The sequence below is a fragment of the Oncorhynchus keta genome, chromosome 10 (genome assembly GCF_023373465.1).
Source record: "Oncorhynchus keta strain PuntledgeMale-10-30-2019 chromosome 10, Oket_V2, whole genome shotgun sequence".
In the NCBI taxonomy this organism is placed as follows: Eukaryota; Metazoa; Chordata; class Actinopteri; order Salmoniformes; family Salmonidae; genus Oncorhynchus; species Oncorhynchus keta.
Genome location: NC_068430.1, coordinates 79,207,293 through 79,227,716, shown reverse-complemented (window position 1 = coordinate 79,227,716; position 20,424 = coordinate 79,207,293). Strand labels below are relative to the sequence as shown.

General features: G+C 45.3%; 1 protein-coding gene and 1 long non-coding RNA gene across 2 annotated transcripts; both read left to right on the top strand.

Moving 5' to 3' along the window:
- The first annotated feature begins 2,333 nt into the window (after positions 1-2,333).
- si:dkey-93h22.7 (platelet endothelial cell adhesion molecule) lies at positions 2,334-20,383 on the top strand. Its single transcript, XM_052526102.1, has 13 exons — positions 2,334-2,607; positions 2,693-2,719; positions 2,885-3,026; positions 3,796-3,971; positions 6,181-6,367; positions 6,639-6,783; positions 13,242-13,650; positions 15,594-15,896; positions 17,293-17,394; positions 18,062-18,092; positions 18,190-18,274; positions 18,499-18,564; positions 19,381-20,383. The coding sequence occupies exons 1-13, from the start codon at positions 2,571-2,573 to the stop codon at positions 19,468-19,470; spliced, it is 1,800 nt and encodes a 599-aa protein (XP_052382062.1). The 5' UTR covers positions 2,334-2,570; the 3' UTR covers positions 19,471-20,383.
- LOC127932648 (uncharacterized) lies at positions 8,665-12,467 on the top strand. The gene is made up of 5 exons (XR_008146284.1): positions 8,665-8,763; positions 9,033-9,132; positions 9,508-9,557; positions 10,913-11,187; positions 12,229-12,467. It is a non-coding gene; the product is annotated as an uncharacterized LOC127932648 (long non-coding RNA).
- Positions 20,384-20,424: the final 41 nt, after the last annotated feature.

Genomic DNA, 20,424 nt, shown 5'->3' with positions numbered 1-20,424 from the left:
TGAAACTATATAGGTAAGCTAAGCACTACTCCATTTTGGTTCAGTAGTTATGAAACTATATACAGTGCCTTGCCCCCTTGAACTTTGCGATTTTGCCACATTTCAGGCTTCAAACATAAATATATAAAACTATTTTTTGTGAAGAATCAACAACAAATGGGACACAATCATGAAGTGGAACGACATTTATTGGATATTTCAAACTTTTTGAACAAATCAAAAACTGAAAAATTGGGCGTGCAAAATTATTCAGCCCCTTTACTTTCAGTGCAGCAAACTCTCTCCAGAAGTTCAGTAAGGATCTCTGAATGATCCAATGTTGACCTAAATAACTAATGATGATAAATACAATCCACCTGTGTGTAATCAAGTCTCCGTATAAATGCACCTGCACTGTGATAGTCTCAGAGGTCTGTTAAAAGCGCAGAGAGCATCATGAAGAACAAGGAACACACCAGGCAGGTCCGAGATACTGTTGTGAAGAAGTTTAAAGCCGGATTTGGATACAAAAAGATTTCCCAAGCTTTAAACATCCCATGGAGCACTGTGCAAGCGATAATATTGAAATGGAAGGAGTATCAGACCACTGCAAATCTACCAAGACCTGGCCGTCCCTCTAAACTTTCAGCTCATACAAGGAGAAGACTGATCAGAGATGCAGCCAAGAGGCCCATGATTACTCTGGATGAACTGCAGAGATCTACAGCTGAGGTGGGAGACTCTGTCCATAGGACAACAATCAGTCGTATATTTCACAAATTATGGAAGAGTGGCAAGAAGAAAGCCATTTCTTAAAGATATCCATAAAAAGTGTTGTTTAAAGTTTGCCACAAGCCACCTGGGAGACACACCAAACATTTGGAAGAAGGTGCTCTGGTCAGATGAAACCAAAATTGAACTTTTTGGCAACAATGCAAAACGTTATGTTTGGCGTAAAAGCAACACAGCTCATCACCCTGAACACACCATCCCCACTGTCAAACATGGTGGTGGCAGCATCATGGTTTGGGCCTGCTTTTCTTCAGTAGGGACAGGGAAGATGGTTAAAATTGATGGGAAGATGGATGGAGCCAAATACAGGACCATTCTGGAAGAAAACCTGATGGGGTCTGCAAAAGACCTGAGACTGGGACGGAGATTTGTCTTCCAACAAGACAATGATCCAAAACATAAAGCAAAATCTACAATGGAATGGTTCAAAAATAAACATATCCAGGTGTTAGAATGGCCAAGGCAAAGTCCAGACCTGAATCCATTCGAGAATCTGTGGGAAGAACTGAAAACTGCTGTTCACAAATGCTCTCCATCCAACCTCACTGAGCTCGAGCTGTTTTGCAAGGAGGAATGGGAAAAAATTTCAGTCTCTCAATGTGCAAAACTGATAGAGACATACCCCAAGCGACTTACAGCTGTAATCGCAGCAAAAGGTGGCGCTACAAAGTATTAACTTAAGGGGGCTGAATAATTTTGCACGCCCAATTTTTCAGTTTTTGATTTGTTAAAAAGTTTGAAATATCCAATAAATGTCATTCCACTTCATGATTGTGTCCCACTTGTTGTTGATTCTTCACAAAAAATACAGTTTTATATCTTTATGTTTGAAGCCTGAAATGTGGCAAAAGGTCGCAAAGTTCAAGGGGGCCGAATACTTTCGCAAGGCACTGTAGGTAAGCTAAGCACTACTCCATTTTGGTTCAGTAGTTATCCGTTTTGAGCCGTTTGATTAAGCGATAGACAAATGACAAGAAAATCATATCAAAAGTAAAGTGAATATTGCATTTTGAAAGGCAGATACTTGAATACTTGAATACTTGAATATGTGTGCAAATTGAAAGAGTGATTTGGTGCAGTGAACAAGTGACGTTGTGAATTTGTTTGTAGTACTCAGTCAATGGAAAATGTGCTTAGAGTTTTGACCACGTGACATTTTGATTATCTGTTTAGAGTCTAAGAGTTGAGAAAATGTACCACATACTTATGAAAATGTACCACATGTGAAAATTGCACCAATGTGCAAAAAATGAAGACTGTAAATTGTCTTTTCAAATGTTTTATGACTTTTAATGGAAGAATTGTTATCAATACTGAAACAATACAAAATGTAATGCTACATCTCGTGTGTTAATAAAGTTGCGAAATTTGAAACAAGTTGTGTTTTTGTGGAACTGCTGTTGGAGAGAGGGGGTATAAGGGAGGGGGACGGTGTACAGTACTATCAGTTCTGTGCACATGTGTGTGTGTCTGGTGTGTGTGTGTGTGTGTGTCTGCTGGGTGTGTCTGGTGTGTGTAGTGGGGCGTGTAGGTTACTAGGTCCTAACCTTTCTTTCTGTTATTTTTATCGGCCCCCCACATCCTGCTCTCTCTCTCTGTCTCCACCATTCATTCACTCTCACCACCCTCCATAACCACTAACCCCTCCAACCACTAACTGCAGTACACACACACGCACAACAAATGTAAACACATTCAAACCTTTACACACACACGGATGCAAGTCCATATCTGCTTCTTCAGTCAAAAACAAACTTCCAGTCAAATTGGGTTTTGTGGATACGGAGGAAGGAGAGAAGATGACTACTCTCAGAACAACAGTAGTAGTTTTACTGGGTGAGTCGTGCTGTACTTGTTATTATGGCTTTCAGATGATTATTTTATAGAACACCAACAGTCTTCTTTTTCTTCTTCTCTGAAGGTTTCTACACCTTCTGCCAGGAGACAAGTACGTTTTGTGCCAATTTTTTTGTTGTGTGTGTGTGTGTGTGTGTGTGTGTGTGTGTGTGTGTGTGTGTGTGTGTGTGTGCGTGTGTGTGTGTGTGTGTGTGTGTGTGTGTGTGTGTGTGTGTGTGTGTGTGTGTCTGACTGTGTTGTGTTGTCCCCGTCCCAGGAGCCTCAGTCCCAGGAGCCTCAGTCCTCGGCAGACCGTTGCTGTACGGCCCCTCAACAGCCCTAGAGAAGACTGTAGAAGAATTCCAGTGTGAAGTTCTGCGTTACCCTAAAGAAGAGTCCCTCCTCTACCAGCTATTCAGGTGGGTGTTGCTGTATTGTAGTGAATTCAGGGGGTAGCCCTGACCGAGACTCAAACGACTGTCAACCCAAAACCTTAGTTGTTACGCCAAAAGATCCTTTTCCGAACCTCTTGACCAGCTTGCTAAGTGTTTGGTTAAGATTGCTACAATATCTACCTCAAGACCCTAAGTACTGGAGATCTGAAAGGAGGTGTTGTCAATATGAATATATCAGTAGGCAAGTAGGCTAATCAATCGAATGCAGTGCCTAGGGGGTAGGGTTCTAGGGGTCAATTTGAAACTCACATGAGACAAGACCTTAAAGATGCACAATGCAGAAATCGTTCCGGAATTTCCTGGTTGTTAAAATTCGAATAGTTTGCCTAATTTCAGTTTATGTGACAAAACAAGCATGTATAGTGTAGAGAATCATTGTAGCCTAAACAGCTGTGAAATATATTTCACATTACCAATATAGTATTTTCAGCTGTTTGAAGCTGGTGTACAAAACTGAAAGTAAAAGATGCAAAAGCAAAACTTAAGAACGGGAAGCATAGAAATAGCACACATAGAACAGATCTACCGCTTCTGAGATGGGATTTTAATGAGGATTACAGATCTGTAACTCACATTTCTATGTGCATTTGGTTGGGTCGCCCTCAAAAAGTTACAAATTGCAGCTTTAAGTTTCTACAGAACCCTGTCAATATAATGCCATGTAAACAACACAATAAAATATACATTTTTACCACTGTTATGAATCCAATCCATTACTGTAATCTGTCCTCAGGGAAGGTGACCGGTCAAAGGCCTTAGGCTTCTACAGTGCTCTGTCTGGTGAGAAGGCCAATTTCCCTCTGTTCATCACTGCTTCCTACGAGGGCTACATGGTGTGTGTAGCCAGCGTCCAGAACAACACAGTAATACACCCCACTGTCAGTCAAAGACACCACCTCAGAGTAGTCGGTGAGTCGTAGACCCTGTATTAATACCTCTGTTTTGTCCTGGAAGAATGGCGCCAGAGGGGATGGCCGCCATTTTACGGGCTCCTATCCAGTTGTGTGTTTTTCGCATTGTTTGTAACTTATTTTATACATAATGTTGATGCTACTGTCTCTTATGACCGAAAATAGCTTCTGGATATATGAACAGTGATTATAAGAACAGTGACCTCAAACTGGACGAAGATTATTTTCTGTATAAGCTGTATAAGGCCACTCAGCGAGCTGTATAAAGCCACTCAGCCAGCTGTATAAGGCCACTCAGCGAGCTGTATAAAGCCACTCAGCCAGCTGTATAAGGCCACTCAGCGAGCTGTATAAAGCCACTCAGCCAGCTGTATAAGGCCACTCAACGAGCTGTATAAGGCCACTCAGCGAGCTGTATAAGGCCACTCAGCGAGCTGTATAAAGCCACTCAGCCAGCTGTATAAGGCCACTCAGCGAGCTGTATAAGGCCACTCAATGAGCTGTATAAGGCCACTCAATGAGCTGTATAAGGCCACTCAGCGAGCTGTATAAGGCCACTTAACGAGCTGTATAAGGCTACTCAGTATAAGGCCAGCTGTATAAGGCCACTTAACGAGCTGTATAAGGCCACTCAATGAGCTGTATAAGGCCACTCAGCGAGCTGTATAAGGCCACTCAGCGAGCTGTATAAGGCCACTCAGCGAGCTGTATAAGGCCACTCAACGAGCTGTATAAGGCCACTCAACGAGCTGTATAAGGCCACTCAGCGAGCTGTATAAGGCCACTCAGCGAGCTGTATAAGGCCACTCAGCGAGCTGTATAAGGCCACTCAGCGAGCTGTATAAGGCCACTCAGCGAGCTGTATAAGGCCACTCAGCGAGCTGTATAAGGCCACTCAGCGAGCTGTATAAGGCCACTCAGCGAGCTGTATAAGGCCACTCAGCGAGCTGTATAAGGCCACTCAGCGAGCTGTATAAGGCCACTCAGCGAGCTGTATAAGGCCACTCAACGAGCTGTATAAGGCCACTCAATGAGCTGTATAAACAACATCGCCTATGGGCACAAATCCACCTTCGCTGGACCAGACAGGACTGGCAAAAAGTGCTCTTCACTGACGAGTCGCGGTTTTGTCTCCCCGAGGGTGATCGTCGGATTCGTGTTTATTGTTGAGCGTTACACCGAGGCCTGTACTCTGGAGAGGGATCGATTTGGAGGTGGAGGGTCCGTCATGGTCTGGGGCGGTGTGTCACAGCATCATCGAACTGAGCTTGTTTTCATTGCAGGCAATCTCAAATCTGTGCGTTACAGGGAAGACATCCTCCTCCCTCATGTGGTACCCTTCCTGCAGACTCATCCTGACATGACCCTCCAGCATGACAATGCCACATACTGCTCGTTCTGTGAGTGATTTCCTGCAAGACAGGAATGTCAGTGTTCTGCCATGGCCAGCGAAGACCCCGGATCTCAATCCCATTGATCACGTCTGGGACCGTTCCCCCCAGAAATGTCCGGGAACTTGCAGGTGCCTTGGTGGAAGAGTGGGGAAACATCTCACAGCAAGACCTGGAAAATCTGGTGCAGTCCATGAGGAGATGCACTGCAGTACTTAATGCAGCTGGTGGCCACACCAGATACTGACTGTTACTTTTGATTTTGACCCCCCTTTGTTCAGGGACACATTATTCCATTTCTGTTAGTCACATGTCTGTGGAACTTGTTCAGTTTATGTCTCAGTTGTTGAACCTTATGTTCATACAAATATTTACACATGTTTAGTTTGCTGAAAATAAACACAGTTGACAGTGAGGACGTTTCTTTTTTTGCTGCGTTTACAATGTCTTCATAGAACTAGAATGTACTCATAGAACTAGAATGTACTCATAGAACTAGAATGTACTCATAGAACTAGAATGTACTCATAGAACTCGAATGTACTCATAGAACTAGAATGTACTCATAGAACTAGAATGTACTCATAGAACTAGAATGTACTCATATAACTAGAATGTCCTCAGATAATGCAAATTTCTTCATTGAACTAGAATGTCCTCATAGTATTTGAATGTCTTTATACAATTACAATGTCTTAATAGAACTAAAATGTTTTCACAGATCTAAAATGCCCTCCTAGAATTAGAACACAACATTATCAGATTCTATGGTGCTAAGAATGGTTCTACTGCATGGTTGTATGTGTTCTCCCACAGACCCAGTCAATGGTGCAGAGGTTGTAGTCCAATCAGGGTCTGTGGAGTTCTACGAAGGGAAGCCACTGTCCCTACGTTGTAACATCGCCAAAGGGACCCACGTCTCCTACCAGTGGCTGGTGGATGGGAAGCCCCTCCCCCTGTCTCCTTTACACAATCAGACACAGGAACAACTCTTCATCTACAGGTACTGTATTGTGGATGGTCTGTTATTACAGGTCTGTCTGGTCTGTCTTGTGTTTGTCTTTCAGAGGTTCATTTGTGCCCACCTGAAGATGCATCTTAGATCAGGGGTGCATTGGATATGCAAACAACTGAAGAGAACTGATATATTTATTGACAAATACACCATTCCAGTCACATAGATCTTTGTCAATGTTTTATTATTTAGCTTCTTATATGTGAAAACTCACTGGAAATATTGTTGACAGTATCTGTATTTGTATGCACTACTACAGGATGGTGCCCCAGGACAGCGGGGAGTACACCTGTGTTGCTACCAACCAACTCAACATCACCACGGTCTACTCCTCCAGGAGCACTGCCAAGGTCATCAAGGTCAAAGGTCAGGGTCAGGGGTCATTTGTATCACATAATTATGGAGTAGGGTGAAGTTGCCCCCAGATGCTGATCTTGAGTCAGTTTTGCATTTTCCACACTAATGCTTAAGGCTTGGGGAAGGGAAGCTGATCCTAAATCTGTACCTAGGGTGTACTCATAGAGATAGATAGAGGGCTCTAGTGCCACAAAAAAAATGTTTTAACATGGGTAGCAACATAGAGGGATTTCACCATTTTGAATTAGTCAACTGGGTGGGACTTCCTATGGGTTTAAGGAAGGATCACATCATTCCATCCTGGTCATCAGGAGGGAACAGCCAATGAATGATGCTCGTGAACAAACATTCCATGACTGCAGGTGACAGTAAATCACCAACCTTGGCTTTATATCTGTTCAAACAACACACTCTAGGTGGTGGTATGCACCATTTCAGTTTGTTTACCAACTCGTAGAATTAGTAGAGGAAGAAAATTGACTACTTCAAAATGGAGATGCTCTCAATGGTGCTGCCCGTGCTCTCACAGATGTCATAATGGGACAGATACAAAGAAGAGTCCTCTATTATTCTTTATGGCAGTGGTTCTCAACCTTTTTGGTTACTGTACCACTAACTGAATTTTGTTCTGCCCGTAGTACCCCTCATGTGCATTTTACCAGCAGGCCTGCGGTCTCATCAGACTTCTCAAGTACCCCCTGTGGGTAGGCCAAGTACCCCCAGCGGTCCTAGTACCCCTGGTTGGGAACCACTGTTCTATGGGGAAACTTCACCCTGGATCTAGAATCAGGGTGGCATGAGCAGACCAACTGGCACGTTTTCAACCTCTTCCTGACCTAGTCTGTAACACCAACATGTTTCAAGCAGACCCCCATAGTCCCTGTGCCAAAGAACGTGAAGGTAACCTTCCTAAATGACCACCTCCCTGTAGCACTCAGTTAGTAGAGCTTGGCGCTTGCAACGCCAGGGTTGTGGATTTGATTTCCAAGGGTGACCAGTACAAAAAAGTAAGCACTCAGTATGGTAAGTTGCTCTGGATAAGAACCTCTGTAAGCACTCACTGTTGTTCTGGATAAGAACCTCTGTAAGCACTCACTGTTGTTCTGGATAAGGACCTCTGTAAGCACTGACTGTTGTTCTGGATAAGGACCTCTGTAAGCACTGACTGTTGTTCTGGATAAGGACCTCTGTAAGCACTGACTGTTGTTCTGGATAAGGACCTCTGTAAGCACTGACTGTTGTTCTGGATAAGGACCTCTGTAAGCACTGACTGTTGTTCTGGATAAGGACCTCTGTAAGCACTGACTGTTGTTCTGGATAAGGACCTCTGTAAGCACTGACTGTTGTTCTGGATAAGGACCTCTGTAAGCACTCACTGTTGTTCTGGATATGGACCTCTGTAAGCACTCACTGTTGTTCTGGATATGGACCTCTGTATGGTTGTTCTGGGACCTAAGGACCTCTGTATGGACCTCTGTAAGCACTGACTGTTGTTCTGGATATGGACCTCTGTAAGCACTGACTGTTGTTCTGGATAAGGACCTCTGTAAGCACTGACTGTTGTTCTGGATAAGGACCTCTGTAAGCACTGACTGTTGTTCTGGATAAGGACCTCTGCTAAATGACAAAAAATGTAAACATAGACTGACCAGGTGAAAGCTATGATCCCTTATTGATGTCACCTGTTAAATCCACTTCAATCAGTGTAGGTGAAGGGGAGGAGACAGGTTAAAGATGAAGGGGAGGAGACAGGTTAAAGATGAAGGGGAGGAGACAGGTTAAAGATGAAGGGGAGGAGACAGGTTAAAGATGAAGGGGAGGAGACAGGTTCAAGATGAAGGGGAGGAGACAGGTTAAAGATGAAGGGGAGGAGACAGGTTAAAGATGAAGGGGAGGAGACAGGTTAAAGATGAAGGGGAGGAGACAGGTTAAAGATGAAGGGGAGGAGACAGGTTCAAGATGAAGGGGAGGAGACAGGTTAAAGATGAAGGGGAGGAGACAGGTTAAAGATGAAGGGGAGGAGACAGGTTAGATGAAGGGGAGGAGACAGGTTAAAGATGAAGGGGAGGAGACAGGTTAAAGATGAAGGGGAGGAGACAGGTTAAAGATGAAGGGGAGGAGACAGGTTAAAGATGAAGGGGAGGAGACAGGTTAAAGATGAAGGGGAGGGTTCAAGATGAAGGGGAGGAGACAGGTTAAAGATGAAGGGGAGGAGACAGGTTAAATGATGAAGATGAAGGGGAGGAGACAAAGATGAAGGGGAGGAGACAGGTTAAAGATGAAGGGGAGGAGACAGGTTAAAGATGAAGGGGAGGAGACAGGTTAAAGATGAAGGGGAGGAGACAGGTTCAAGATGAAGGGGAGGAGACAGGTTAAAGATGAAGGGGAGGAGACAGGTTAAAGATGAAGGGGAGGAGACAGGTTAAAGATGAAGGGGAGGAGACAGGTTAAAGATGAAGGGGAGGAGACTGGTTCAAGATGAAGGGGAGGAGACTGGTTCAAGATGAAGGGGTGGAGACTGGTTCAAGATGAAGGGGAGGAGACAGGTTAAAGATGAAGGGGAGGAGACAGTTTAAAGATGAAGGGGAGGAGACTGGTTCAAGATGAAGGGGAGGAGACAGGTTAAAGATGAAGGGGAGGAGACTGGTTAAAGATGAAGGGGAGGAGACAGGTTAAAGATGAAGGGGAGGAGACAGGTTAAAGATGAAGGGGAGGAGACAGGTTAAAGATGAAGGGGAGGAGACAGGTTAAAGATGAAGGGGAGGAGACAGGTTCAAGATGAAGGGGAGGAGACAGGTTCAAGATGAAGGGGAGGAGACTGGTTAAAGATGAAGGGGAGGAGACTGGTTAAAGATGAAGGGGAGGAGACAGGTTAAAGATGAAGGGGGGAGACAGGTTAAAGATGAAGGGGATGAGACTGGTTCAAGATGAAGGGGAGGAGACTGGTTCAAGATGAAGGGGAGGAGACTGGTTCAAGATGAAGGGGAGGAGACAGGTTAAAGATGAAGGGGAGGAGACAGGTTAAAGATGAAGGGGAGGAGACTGGTTCAAGATGAAGGGGAGGAGACAGGTTAAAGATGAAGGGGAGGAGACAGGTTAAAGATGAAGGGGAGGAGACAGGTTCAAGATGAAGGGGAGGAGACAGGTTCAAGATGAAGGGGAGGAGACTGGATAAAGATGAAGGGGAGGAGACTGGTTCAAGATGAAGGGGAGGAGACTGGTTAAAGATGAAGGGGAGGTAGACAGGTTAAAGATGAAGGGGTAGGAGACAGGTTAAAGATGAAGGGGAGGAGACAGGTTAAAGATGAAGGGGAGGAGACTAGGGTTAAAGATGAAGGGGAGGAGACAGGTTAAAGATGAAGGGGAGGAGACAGGTTAAAAATGAAGGGGAGGAGACAGGTTAAAGATGAAGGGGAGGAGACAGGTTAAAGATGAAGGGGAGGAGACAGGTTAAAGATGAAGGGGAGGAGACTGGTTCAAGATGAAGGGGAGGAGACAGTTTAAAGATGAAGGGGAGGAGACAGTTTAAAGATGAAGGGGAGGACACTGGTTAAAGATGAAGGGGAGGAGACAGGTTAAAGATGAAGGGGAGGAGACAGGTTAAAGATGAAGGGGAGGAGACAGGTTAAAGATGAAGGGGAGGAGACAGGTTCAAGATGAAGGGGAGGAGACTGGTTAAAGATGAAGGGGAGGAGACTGGTTCAAGATGAAGGGGAGGAGACTGGTTAAAGATGAAGGGGAGGAGAAAGGTTAAAGATGAAGGGGCAGGAGACAGGTTAAAGATGAAGGGGAGGAGACAGGTTAAAGATGAAGGGGAGGAGACTGGGTTCAAGATGAAGGGGAGGAGACTGGTTCAAGATGAAGGGGTGGAGACTGGTTCAAGATGAAGGGGAGGAGACAGGTTAAAGATGAAGGGGAGGAGACAGTTTAAAGATGAAGGGGAGGAGACTGGTTCAAGATGAAGGGGAGGAGACAGGTTAAAGATGAAGGGGAGGAGAAGGGTTAAGAATGAAGGGGAGGAGACAGGTTCAAGATGAAGGGGAGGAGACAGGTTAAAGATGAAGTGGAGGAGACAGTTTAAAGATGAAGGGGAGGAGACTGGTTCAAGATGAAGGGGTGGAGACTGGTTAAAGATGAAGGGGAGGAGACAGGTTAAAGATGAAGGGGAGGAGACAGGTTCAAGATGAAGGGGAGGAGACAGGTTCAAGATGAAGGGGAGGAGACTGGTTAAAGATGAAGGGGAGGAGACTGGTTCAAGATGAAGGGGAGGAGACTGGTTAAAGATGAAGGGGAGGAGACAGGTTAAAGATGAAGGGGAGGAGACAGGTTAAAGATGAAGGGGAGGAGACAGGTTAAAGATGAAGGGGAGGAGACAGGTTAAAGATGAAGGGGAGGAGACAGGTTAAAGATGAAGGGGAGGAGACAGGTTAAAGATGAAGGGGAGGAGACAGGTTAAAGATGAAGGGGATGAGACTGGTTCAAGATGAAGGGGAGGAGACTGGTTCAAGATGAAGGGGAGGAGACTGGTTCAAGATGAAGGGGAGGAGACAGGTTAAAGATGAAGGGGAGGAGACAGGTTAAAGATGAAGGGGAGGAGACTGGTTCAAGATGAAGGGGAGGAGACAGGTTAAAGATGAAGGGGAGGAGACAGGTTAAAGATGAAGGGGAGGAGACAGGTTCAAGATGAAGGGAGGAGACAGGTTCAAGATGAAGGGGAGGAGACTGGTTAAAGATGAAGGGGAGGAGACTGGTTCAAGATGAAGGGGAGGAGACTGGTTAAAGATGAAGGGGAGGAGACAGGTTAAAGATGAAGGGGAGGAGATCCCCACTGGACTTATCCCCCAGGGGAGGAGACAGGTTAAAGATGAAGGGGAGGAGACAGGTTAAAGATGAAGGGGAGGAGACAGGTTAAAAATGAAGGGGAGGAGACAGGTTAAAGATGAAGGGGAGGAGACAGGTTAAAGCTGGACTTATCCCACTGAAGGGGAGGAGACAGGTTAAAGATGAAGGGGAGGAGACAGGTTAAAGATGAAGGAGGAGACAGGTTAAAGATGAAGGGGAGGAGACTGGTTAAAGATGAAGGGGGAGACTAGGTTAAAGATGAAGGGGAGGAGACAGGTTAAAGATGAAGGGGAGGAGACAGGTTAAAGATGAAGGGGAGGAGACTGGTTAAAGATGAAGGGGAGGAGACAGGTTAAAGATGAAGGGGAGAGACAGGTTAAAGATGAAGGGGAGGAGACAGGTTAAAGATGAAGGGGAGGAGACAGGTTAAAGATGAAGGGGAGGAGACAGGTTAAAGATGAAGGGGAGGAGACAGGTTAAATATGAAGGGGAGGAGTCAGGTTAAAGACGAAGGGGAGGAGACAGGTTAAAGACGAAGGAGAGGAGACAGGTTAAAGATGAAGGGGAGGAGACAGGTTAAAGATGAAGGAGAGGAGACAGGTTAAAGATGAAGGGGAGGAGACAGGTTAAAGATGAAGGAGAGGAGACAGGTTAAAGACCCCCTTTCTAAAGTTTGTTTTTATTGAAGAACTCAGACGCAAAACATTCTGCCCTGTTATTTCCCTTCAGAATGTGTTTACCCAAGTATAGAGGCAGGCAGCCTAGTGGTTAGAGTATAGAGGAGGCAGGTAGCCTAGTGGTTAGAGTGTAGAGGCAGGCAGCCTAGTGGTTAGAGTGTAGAGGAGGCAGGTAGCCTAGTGGTTAGAGTGTAGAGGCAGGCAGCCTAGTGGTTAGATCAGAGGAGGCAGGTAGCCTAGTGGTTAGAGTGTAGACTGGAGGCAGGTAGCCTGTGGTTAGAGTGTAGAGGCAGGTAGCCTAGTGGTTAGACTATTATCAGGCAGGTCAGCCTAGTGGTTATCACCCACTAGAGGCAGGTAGCCTAGTGGTTAGAGTGTAGAGGAGGCAGGTAGCCTAGTGGTTAGAGTGTAGAGGCAGGTAGCCTAGTGGTTAGAGTATAGAGGCAGGTCAGCCTACTGGTTATCACCCACTAGAGGCAGGTAGCCTAGTGGTTATCACCCACTAGAGGCAGGTAGCCAGTGGTTAGAGTGTAGAGGAGGCAGGTAGCCTAGTGGTTAGAGTGTAGGCAGGTAGCCTAGTGGTTATCACCCACTGGAGGCAGGTAGCCTAGTGGTTAGAGTATACAGGTAGCCTAGTGGTTAGAAATTCTCATAGAGGCAGGTAGCCTAGTGGTTAGAGTGTAGAGGAGGCAGGTAGCCTAGTGGTTAGAGTGTAGAGGAGGCAGGTAGCCTAGTGGTTAGAGTGTAGAGGAGGCAGGTAGCCTAGTGGTTAGAGTGTAGAGGAGGCAGGTAGCCTAGTGGTTAGAGTGTAGAGGAGGCAGGTAGCCTAGTGGTTAGAGTGTAGAGGAGGCAGGTAGCCTAGTGGTTAGAGTGTAGAGGAGGCAGGTAGCCTAGTGGTTAGGGTGTAGAGGAGGCAGAAGTTTTCCCTGGTCAGGTCCAGCGGTCAGGAAAACTCCACACTGCGTATTTCTCAAAGCTCCTGACAGCTGAAATGGAGTCTGTCACATGTTCATATTTTTTACATTATTTTTGGTGAAGTTAGTGGGTTGTATTCAATCAAACCCTGTATTCAGATGATATCTTGTTCAAAACTCTCTCCATCCATCCTCTCCTCTCTTTCAGAGCTCGTGTCTGAACCAGACCTCCTCTTCCTGGTACTGAAGAAAAGAGGCGGGACCTACTTTGCCCTAGTCACGTGTCAATCACTCAACGGGACTCCGCCCATCACCTTCTCCCTCTACAACAGGTCAGAGTTCATTAGCACGGAGACGGTTGACGAGCGATTCGCCACGTTTTCTATTCCAGTGGTTCTAGATCTCCACATGGGCTTTCTACAGTGTCAGGCGCAGAACGGAGACAGGGTGGTGTACAGTCAGTGGACGGCCATGCACGTTGGTAAGTCTGTCTGTCTCGCTATCTGTCTGTCTCTTTGTCCGACAGTCTGTTTCAAGCAAATTATTTGACCTATAGTTCTGTTCTCAGCACTCAAGACCCACTGGACTTATCACCCACTGGACTTATCCCCCACTGGACTTATCACCCACTGGACTTATCCCCCACTGGACTTATCCCCCACTGGACTTATCACCCACTGGACTTATCACCCACTGGACTTATCACCCACTGGACTTATCACCACTAGACTTATCACCACTAGACTTATCACCCACTGGACTTATCACCACTAGACTTATCACCACTGGACTTATCGCCCACTGGACTTATCACCCACTAGACTTATCACCACTGGACTTATCACCCACTGGACTTATTACCCACTGGACTTATCACCACTAGACTTATCACCCACTACACTTATCACCCACTGGACTTATCACCACTGACTTATCACCACTAGACTTATCACCCACTGGACTTATCACCCACTACACTTATCACCCACTGGACTTATCACCCACTGGACTTATCACCACTGGACTTATCACCCACTAGACTTATCACCCACTGGACTTATCACCCACTACACTTATCACCCACTAGACTTATCACCCACTGGACTTATCCCCCACTGGACTTATCCCCCACTGGACTTATCACCCACTGGACTTATCCCCCACTGGACTTATCCCCCACTGACTTATCACCCACTGGACTTATCCCCCACTGGACTTATCCCCCACTGGACTTATCACCCACTGGACTTATCACCCACTGGACTTATCACGACTAGACTTATCACCACTAGACTTATCACCCACTGGACTTATCACCACTAGACATATCACCACTAGACTTATCACCAACTGGACTTATCACCCACTAGACTTATCGCCCACTGGACTTATACCCACTGGACTTATCGCCCACTGGACTTATCACCCACTGGACTTATCACCCACTGGACTTATCACCCACTGGACTTATCACCACTAGACTTATCACCCACTGGACTTATCACCCATTATCCCCACTACACTTATCACCCACTAGACTTATCACCCACTGGACTTATCACCCACTGGACTTATCACCACTAGACTTATCACCCACTAGACTTATCACCCACTGGACTTATCACCCACTACACTTATCACCCACTAGACTTATCACCCACTGGACTTATCCCCCACTGGACTTATCCCCACTGGACTTATCCCCCACTGGACTTATCACCCACTGGACTTATCACCCACTGGACTTATCACCCACTGGACTTATCACCCACTGGACTTATCACCCACTGGACTTATCACGACTAGACTTATCACCACTAGACTTATCACCCACTGGACTTATCACCCACTGGACTTATCACCAGATTCAAACCCATGCTGGCAGCTTACATAGAGGCCACTTATCACCCACTGGACTTATCACCCACTGGACTTATCCCCCACTGGACTTACATAGATCAAACCCACTGGACTGGCACTTATCAAACCCTGGCACTGGCCTTATCACCCACTGGACTGGCAGCGGTCACCCACTGGACTTATCACCAGACTTCATCACCCACTGGCAGCTTACATAGACCAGACAAACCCATGACTTATCACCACTAGACTTATCACTTATCACAGACTTCATCACCCACTGGCACTTATCACCACTAGGCTTACACTTATCACCCACTGGACTTATCACCACTAGACTTATCACCACTAGACTTATCACCCACTGGACTTATCACCCACTGGACTTATCACCCACTAGACTTATCACCCACTGTACTTATAAATTCTCATACATTGAAACTCATCATTTCATGCTTGCATCCCAAATGGCATCCTTTTCCCCTACAGAGTGAAAATGTTTTTTGTAAAATGATAGCCAGTATGCACATGATAAGCCCCCCCCCCACCCCCCCACCCCCCCAGTTCCAGTAGGTGGAGCTCTGACGATGCACTATGACACCGACGTGGGAGAAAACTTCTCCATTGTGGGCCTGAGGTTCTACTGTTCCGTGGAGAGGGGAACCTTTCCCCAGTACCGCTGGTTCCTCAACGGAACTGTTCTCGAAGGCCGTGGAGAGTTCTACTGGGTGGAAAACCAGCCTGAGCAATCCATTTTGTTGTTATCTGTGGGGAGGAGCAGCGCCGGAACGTACCATTGTGAGGTGTCCGACAGCTTTGATGACACTACGGTGATCAGCAGTGAGGCGATGTACATCGATAAAAAAGGTTTGGTCTGAGACGAGTCTTTTTCTTAAATATATTTTGATTGGATAGAGAGAGATAGCTGAAAGAGCAGTGGGCCAGATTCAAACCCATGCTGGCAGCGGTACATAGAGGCCAGATTCAAACCCATGCTGGCAGCGGTACATAGAGGCCAGATTCAAACCCATGCTGGCAGCGGTACATAGAGGCCAGATTCAAACCCATGCTGGCAGCGGTACATAGAGGCCAGATTCAAACCCATGCTGGCAGCGGTACATAGAGGCCAGATTCAAACCCATGCTGGCAGCGGTACATTGAGGCCAGATTCAAACCCATGCTGGCAGCGGTACATAGAGGCCAGATTCAAACCCATGCTGGCAGCGGTACATTGAGGCCAGATTCAAACCCATGCTGGCAGCGGTACATAGAGGCCAGATTCAAACCCATGCTGGCAGCGGTACATAGAGGCCAGATTCAAACCCATGCTGGCAGCGGTACATTGAGGCCAGATTCAAACCCATGCTGGCAGCGGTACATAGAGGCCAGATTCAAACCCATGCTGGCAGCGGTACATAGAGGCCAGATTCAAACCCATGCTGGCAGCGGTACATAGAGGCCAGATTCAAACCCATGCTGGCAGCGGTACATAGAGGCCAGATTCAAACCCATGCTGGCAGCGGTACATTGAGGCCAGATTCAAACCCATGCTGGCAGCGGTACATAGAGGCCAGATTCAAACCCATGCTGGCAGCGGTACATTGTACAAATGCTCCAGACACAGAGGCTTAGACCACTGGACCATCCCAGGCATGAGAGTCATTGTGTGGGTAGAATGTGTCATGTTAACCTCTCTCCTCTCTCCTCTCCATCCCAGGCATGAGAGTCCTTGTGTGGGTAGAATGTGTAATGTTAACCTCTCTCCTCTCCATCCCAGGCATGAGAGTCCTTGTGTGGGTAGAATGTGTAATGTTAACCTCTCTCCTCTCTCCTCTCCATCCCAGGCATGAGAGTCCTTGTGTGGGTAGAATGTGTAATGTTAACCTCTCTCCTCTCTCCTCTCCATCCCAGGCATGAGAGTCCTTGTGTGGGCAGAATGTGTAATGTTAACCTCTCTCCTCTCTCCTCTCCATCCCAGGCATGAGAGTCCTTGTGTGGGCAGAATGTGTAATGTTAACCTCTCTCCTCTCTCCTCTCCATCCCAGGCATGAGAGTCCTTGTGTGGGCAGAATGTGTAATGTTAACCTCTCTCCTCTCCATCCCAGGCATGACAGTCCTTGTTTGACTGGAATTGAGTGTGTGTGACTCTTACAGACACATGGCTCTACATAAGGTCAATGGGTTGTATGTAGTTCAATCAAAGCCTGTATTTAGATGTTTGAAGTTGTTTTTGTTTGTTTACCTCTTCTTCTTCCTCTGCCAGTGTTGAACCACCTCCCTACCACGGTGGTGGCTGTTGTGTTCGGCTGTTTCCTCTTCCTGGTTACCTTGGTGACCACCTGTTGTTTCATTGGTCTGCTGTACCGTGAGTGTACACTACTTATTCTCCACTCTCTCGCTCCTCTCTCTCTTTTCAGTTTGTCTCTCTGTCTCTCTCGTCTCTCTCGCTCCTATTTCTCCTTTCAGTTTGTCTCTCTCCTTTCAGTTTGTCTCTCTGTCTCTCTCTCTTTCAGTTTGTCTCTCTGTCTCTCTCTCTTTTCAGTTTGTCTCGCTGTCTCTCTCTCTTTTCAGTTTGTCTCTCTGTCTCTCACACTCCTCTCTCTCTTTCAGATTGTCTCTCACTCCTCTTTCTCTCTTTTCAGTTTGTCTCGCTGTCTCTCTCTCTTTTCAGTTTGTCTCTCTGTCTTTCACACCCCTCTCTCTCTCTCTCTTTCAGTTTGTCTCTCTGTCTCTCTCTCCTTTCAGTTTGTCTCTCTCCTTTCAGTTTGTCTCTCTGTCTCTCTCTCTTTCAGTTTGTCTCTCTGTCTCTCTCTCTTTTCAGTTTGTCTCGCTGTCTCTCTCTCTTTTCAGTTTGTCTCTCTGTCTCTCACACTCCTCTCTCTCTTTCAGATTGTCTCTCACTCCTCTTTCTCTCTTTTCAGTTTGTGTCTCTCTCTCTCTCGCCTCACTCTTTTCAGTTTGCCTCTCTGTCTCTCTCTCTCCTCTCTCTTTTCAGTTTGTCTCTCTAACCCTGTTGCCTGTTTTTCCCACAGAGAAAAGACAGTATCTTGTTGAAAAGTCTACGTAAGTGAATTTACTTCCCATAACAACCTCAGCCCTGAGATCTCACCTGTTTCCCAGTGGCCAGATATTCATCCCCGTATTCCTCCATCTCCTACAGGCTGGATCTCAAGTTGGGTCTGGAGATGCACAACATAATGGTATCTGATGATGATGAAGAGTTCCTGGGTCGCCAGTGCATTATGGTGGCCGAGAATGATAAAAAGTTGTGTGTGTGTGTGTGTGTGTGTGTGTGTGTGTGTGTGTGTGTGTGTGTGTGTGTGTGTGTGTGTGTGTGTGTGTGTGTGTGTGTGTGTGTGTGTGTGTGTGTGTGTGTGTGTGTGAAAGATAATAAGTACATACTTCACATTCAAGTTCATTTCGAACTTCCCCACAGAGTGTAACATATTCCCCTTTTCTCCTGATGAAGGATGAAGAGGAATACATGGAGGATGACGGAGTGGTGAGAGCAGCCAGAATCGTTGACTCAGATCAGGTAATGTAGCCTCAATCAATCAATCAACTAACCCATCAATCAATCAACCAATCAATCAACTAACTGATCAATCAATAAATTAATCAACTAACTGATCAATCAATCAATTAATCAACTAACTGATCAATCAATCAATTAATCAACTAACTGATCAATCAATTAATTAATCAATCAATTAATCAACTAACTGATCAATCAATCAATTAATCAACTAACTGATCAATCAATCAATTAACTAACTGATCAATCAATCAACTAACCCATCAATCAATCAACCAATCAATCAACTAACTGATCAATCAATCAATTAATCAACTAACTGATCAATCAATCAATTAATCAACTAACTGATCAATCAATCAATCAATTAATCAACTAACTGATCAATCAATTAATCAACTAACTGATCAATCAATCAATTAATCAACTAACTGATCAATCAATCAATTAATCAACTAACTGATCAATCAATCAATCAATCAATCAATCAATCAATCAATCAATCCATCAATCAATCAATTAATCAACTAACTGATCAATCAATCAATTAATCAACTAACTGATCAATCAATCAATTAATCAACTAACTGATCAATCAATCAATCAATTAATCACCTAACTGATCAATCAATCAATCAACTAACTGATCAATCAATAAATTAATCAAGTAACCCGATCAATCAATCAATTAATCAACTAACCCATCAATCAATCAACCAATCAATCTATTAATCCATCCATCCACCATGAATCAGTTAAGCAATGAATCAATCAATAAATGAACCAATCAATCAGACTGATGTCACTGATTCACAGGAGGAAGTAGAATCGACAGACGAGTGGCTGCAGCTACACCAGGAACTGAAGAACACCTTGGAGGATGAAATTCCACAAAATAACTTTTGAATTCTACAACCATCTAAAAAGAAGCGATTCCTACACATTCCATCACAAAGCCCTCCCCTACAGAGAGATGAACCCAGAGCAGAGGTACTTCAGCCAGCTGGTTCTGGGGCTCTGTTCACAAACACAAACAGACCCCACAGAGTCCCAGAACAGCAACACAATTAGACCCAACCAAGTTATGAGGAAGCAAAAAGATAACTATTTGACATACTGGAAATAATCACCCCAAAAAACAGAGCAAACTACAATGCTATTTGGCCCTAAACAGAGGGTACACAGTGGCAGATTACCTGACCACTGTGACTGACCCAAAATTATGTACAGACTCAGTGAGCATAGCCTTGCTATTGAGAAAGGCCGCCGTAGGCAGACATGGCTCTCGAGAGAAGACAGGCTATGTGCTCACTGCCCACAAAATGAGGTGGAAACTGAGCTGCACTTCCTAACCTCCTGTCCAATGTATGACCATATTAGAGACACGTATTTCCCTCAGATTACACAGATCACAAAGATTTGAAAACAAACTAAACATTGATAAACTCCCATATCTTCTAGGTGAAATACCAGTGTGTAATCACAGCAGCACGATGTGTGGCCTGTTGCCATGAGAAAAGGGCAACCAGTGGAGCACAAACAACACTGTAAATACTACCTGTACTTGTGTTCATTTATCTTCCCCTACTATTCCTACTACAACTATTTGCACGTTGCTAAAACATTGTACACAGCCGATAATATAACACTTGAAATGCCTTTTTCAAACCTTTGTGACTGCAATGTTTACTGTTCATTTCTAATAGTTTTTTGTTAATATTGTTTTGTCTTCTCGCTTTTGTTTGTTGTTTATTTATATCACTTGCTTTGGCAATGTAAACACATGTATTCCATGCAAATAAAATTGAAACGGAATTAATGAGAGAGAGAGAGAGACAACTGAATACAATGAACTATTAG

What these genes read in the sequence shown, in the direction of transcription:
- si:dkey-93h22.7 (XM_052526102.1), top strand. Translation starts at nt 2,571, where the DNA reads ATGACTACTCTCAGAACAACAGTAGTAGTTTTACTGG. An exon ending in CTCCTCTACCAGCTATTCAG is followed by an intron (nt 3,027 to 3,795) that starts GTGGGTGTTGCT and finishes ATCTGTCCTCAG; the next exon opens with GGAAGGTGACCGGTCAAAGG. An exon ending in ACACCACCTCAGAGTAGTCG is followed by an intron (nt 3,972 to 6,180) that starts GTGAGTCGTAGA and finishes GTTCTCCCACAG; the next exon opens with ACCCAGTCAATGGTGCAGAG.